We start from the raw sequence: 4,671 nt of genomic DNA on the forward strand, positions 1-4,671 counted from the left end.
TGGCTGTGATTCCCTGGTTCATATATTGATTTTGGAAGCCAGACAACTATTCAGTCACAAATTCCCTCTGTTCGCTTTGAAAGGTGAGAGGTGAGAAACATATTTTTCTGAAAATATCGAATGACATCCGTTACATTAAACACTGGGAATTCTGTCATGGTTTAACCCCAGCAGCAGCCCAGAACCACAGAGCCTCTCACTCACTCCCCCACCAACGGGATGGGGGAGAGAATTAGAAGGGTAAAAGCTACAAAAACTCATGGGTTGAGATAAAGACAGTTTAATAGAGAAAGCAAAAGCTGCACACACAAACAAAGCAAAACAAGGAATTAATTCACTGCTTCCCACAGACAGGAGGTGTTCAGCATCTCCAGGAGAGCAGGGCCCATCACGTGTAACGGTTCCTTGGGAAGACAAACACCATCACTCCAGATGTCCCCCCTTCCTCCTTCTGCTTCCCACCTTATATACTGAGCATGATGTGCTATGGTATGGAATATCCCTTTGGTCAGTTTGGGTCACCTGTCCCAGCTGTGTCTCCTCCCAGTCTCCCATGCATCCCCAACTCCCTTGCCATGTGGCAGTATGGAAAGCAGCAAAGGCCTTGGCTCTGTGTGAGCTCTGCTCAGCAACAACAAAAACATCTCTGCATTATCAACTCTGTGTTCTGCACAAAACCCAAACATAGCCCCATACTAGCCTCTGTGAAGAAAGTTAACTCTACTCCAGCTCAAACCAGCACAAATTCCCATCTGGTTTTCTTTTAAGTTTTCTGATTTTGGTGGTTTGTGTGTTGGCTGCAGATCTTGCTACATAAGGATATTTCATAGAATGGTAAGCTAGGTAGCATTGTAGGCTAGTAAGAAAACCCATAACATTTAGCATAATTAGTTCTATATTGCCTGGCTAACAGCTTTGGAGAAAGAAATTCTGTAATCTTTCTTAATAAGCTATTAGTCAACTATTTCCTATGTAAGGGCAGTTTGGAGGAGAATCAAATGGATTATATTGTATATACATCATGAGTAGTACTAACATGTTTTATCTTCATGAAATTTTATTTGGACTTATCCATAATAGGGAGGGAGAAGGGGAATGGAAATGGTGTCTAAAGGTGGCATTTGTCCTATCTTCTATGGTTCTGTGAGAATTTTGGGGAAGATTTAGACCAGGAGAGTGAATATAGATTGTCACTTACTAAGATGAGAGTTTTCCCCTCTTTAGGGTTTGCCATGCAAGATACTCTCCTTTCATATCTCTGAACTTTGCTACTAAATAGAGATTATCTGAAGAAGTAAAATCACACTGCAGAACTGCACTTTGTATTTTAGGCCCTTTCCCTGGCATATTTATTCATGCCCATTGCATATTTATTCACTGTGCATTCAGTCATCTATTGCTTTTACAGCTATATGGAGTGAGTAAATCAAGATTTTTAAAACCATATAAGCACTGTTCCAGTGCATGGTGGTATATCATAGGCTACAATTACATGTTCATGGTATTATATCACACTAACATGAGGTTGAGGAGAATATCAGCTCTGATGAGTCAAAAAGGTCAAAAGTTTAACTGATTTAAACCAAATTAATCCATGGTAGGGGTGGGGGGAGAGTTCTTGTGTACTGTTAACATACCATGGCATTTCTTCTCCATACAACTGTTCTTTCTGAAACAGTTTTTAATATGAAAGCTTATTTCAAACTGCCTTTTGAAATGTGTGATATTCAGAATGAAATTCCAAGAACATTGAGAAAAGCTGACAAATAGAGGCCAACTTTTGTTCAAAACAAATAAAATACTTCCCAGGCTACACTGTTTTCAGTATCAGGCAAATATTATAAAATAACAGCCCAAGGGGAAAAGGAGTGTGCAGTAACAAAGTGTCTCTGCCTTTACTCTGTGGACAGCAGTATTAGCTGGGATTTCTGTCCTCACCTTCTCAGTGGATGGGGTTTTTTTTTTTTATGTATTAAATGCCTATAAAGTTAGACATTGTAAGTAAAACCCACATCGATTGAAGAAGAATTGAATAAGCTTCTTGGTATAAAAAATGACAAAGTTTATGATTCATCATGTTTAATACCAAGAAACGAATAATGTCAGGCAAACATTACAGCTCGTTTATTTCCTCTGTTACACTGCACTAATTAATGCTGTTACTCCATGTGAATTGGTACTACTTTGACCTGATGCACTCTGTCTAGAAAGTAGTTTCAACTGCTGTTAAGGCTAATGATTGTATGGCACAGTGAGTAATGAACAAAGTGCTGTTTCAAGTGGATCACTTCCTTATTTCTTATCTTATTATGGAAATGAGTCAGTGGCCGTTAACATGTTTTGTAGCTTTTGTCTGTTTCTACTTTCTATGTTCTGCATAATCAGGCTGTAAAACCTGCCTACAACTTGGGAATACTGTAAAAATGGAAGTACCTTAACGCTCTGTTGTGTTTTGACATTGTACAGCATTAAAGTTAGAACATGTTATCATTCTAACTACTGTTATACAATTATCAGCACTTTGATGATAAGTGACTTTGATGCAAGGATCCCAGGGAACTGGGAGATAAGTTAATATTGCTGTATTCCTTTTCACAATCAGGGTGTTGTTATTCACGTTGCTCCTAGTGGCCTCTGCCACCAGCCTCCATCCTTACAGCCTCGTGGTTTATTGCTGGGGCTTCTCTCACAATGTTGTGCTTCCAATTGGTTTATTGCAGGGACTGGAGCTTCTCTCACAATGTTGTGCTTCCAATATTTTTTTGATAATTTCCCCTGGAGAGCAAATCCCTTTAAAAACAGTGTCTTATCATGTATCTGTCTGCGCAGTACATTTAAATTAGGAAGCATCTGCACACAGTTCATAGTTTCCTAGTTGTTCATTTTTACTGGGAAGTGTTTCCTAGCTTGTTTTTTTTTCCTTTCCATGTGATTTAGGTTACCATGGCCTTTACTGTGAAGAGGAATATAATGAATGCCTTTCTGCCCCCTGCCAGAATGGAGCCACCTGCAGAGACCTTGTCAATGGCTATGAGTGTGTGTGCCTTGCTGAATATGAAGGTGGGATGGGTTTGCCTCTTGGCTTTTGAATTGTTCTATTTTTTTATGCTAGGTTCTGTTCCAAACAGAGATACAACATAGCCTTCATTGAGCAGAAATAAATCCCTCATGTAAAATTAATGAAAACAAACTTCAATGTAGATCTTGATCCCATAATCTTTATTCAAATGAATACTTCAGATTTAGCTTCTTCCTGAGGAATGCATGTCCTTGTCTGGGACATATTACTTCTCTGTGTTCTTCTGAGGTGTAGTTTTTTTCTGATGTTTTAAGATATGTTAGAAAGTGATATGGGGACAGGCTGAAGAAGTTGGGACTGTTCAGCCTGGAGAAGAGAAGACTGTGTGGAGACCTTAGAGCAACTTTTCAATACCTGAAGGGCCCATAAGGGAGCTGGAATGGGACTCTTTCAAACTGAAGGAGGGGAAATTTAGGTTAGATATTAGAAAAAGTTTTTTTACTATAAGGGTGGTGAGACACTGGCACAGGTTGTCCAGGCAAGTAGTGGCTGCCCCAACCCTGGCAGTGCTCAAGGCCAGGCTGAGTGAGGCCTTGAGCAACCAGATCTAATGGGAAAGTGTCCCTGCCCAGGGCAGAGGGCTGGGACTGGATGATCTGTAAGGTCCATTCCAACCCTTAAATTCTATGATTCTATGATTATTTTAAAATGTAACTATTAAATAGACTTTTTCATCAGTTATTGTTAGGAGCCTTTACACAGAGAGCTTTCCAAATTATTTTTTGTGTCATTTTTTTCCAGTGAAGTGAGCTAAAAACATAATAATAAAAGATTAGTATTTGAAATAGATTAGCACAAAGGGGTAGAAATGAAAATTTTATGCTGATTGTTTATTTAGAGGACCATAAATCCCAGAGTAGGTCTGTGACTGCTTTCCCATGTTAATTGCAGCTATTTTTAGATATGTTCAAATGGAATTGGTCTTGGGCATTTTTTAAGTAGTTTATAAAATAGAGGGGAAGGGCATATGTTTGGCTATGCAAAATCTTTTACCTTGCAGTGGATTTCAGCTGTACACAAATTGACATAAATCAGTGGTCTGTGACATGGCTAAAATGACACTGCTCTTAGTGTAGTCTGTTTTGAATCATGCAGTGAGACTGTTTTGAATGTCATTTTAGATGTTATTCATATGAATATATATATATATACTTTACACAGAAGCACTCTGTTCTACAGACCATTGCTCCAGCATTTTCTCATTAAGCATATCAATCTTATCTGTGTTGATAAGTCATGCTCACTTAACAGCTGCTTGAGGCTAAATATGTATTTCATGCTGGTGATTGCACTCCTCTCTGACAGTAGATACAGAATTCATCATTTTAGAGGCTTAGTGAGGAAATGTCCCTCAGCTTTTCCTGACAGTTTAAACATCACTTAACCATAATGTTATGACTTCATCTTCTGTTCTTGCCCAGCCTGAACATGCAGGTGAAAACACTGGGAGGACAGCACATTATACTTTAAATGAAAGCAGGGGACATGGCCCTGTAAGCAGTTTTGGCTGATTATTGAACTTTGATCATTCCAGTGCTTAAGGTGTTCAGTGACACTAATGAATAGAGCTGAGGTATCCACTATGTGAGCCA

General features: G+C 39.0%; 1 protein-coding gene across 1 annotated transcript in view; it reads left to right on the plus strand.

Annotated features, from left to right (window-relative positions):
• DNER (delta/notch-like EGF repeat containing) overlaps positions 1 to 4,671 on the plus strand; it is a 74,270-nt gene that overhangs the window by 52,684 nt on the left and 16,915 nt on the right. The window contains exon 9 of the mRNA XM_009084441.1: positions 2,938 to 3,060. Coding sequence (XP_009082689.1) covers positions 2,938 to 3,060 — 123 coding nt within the window. The remainder of the gene's footprint in view (positions 1 to 2,937; positions 3,061 to 4,671) is intronic.

This window comes from Acanthisitta chloris, unplaced genomic scaffold (genome assembly GCF_000695815.1).
Source record: "Acanthisitta chloris isolate BGI_N310 unplaced genomic scaffold, ASM69581v1 scaffold16391, whole genome shotgun sequence".
NCBI lineage: Eukaryota > Metazoa > Chordata > Aves > Passeriformes > Acanthisittidae > Acanthisitta > Acanthisitta chloris.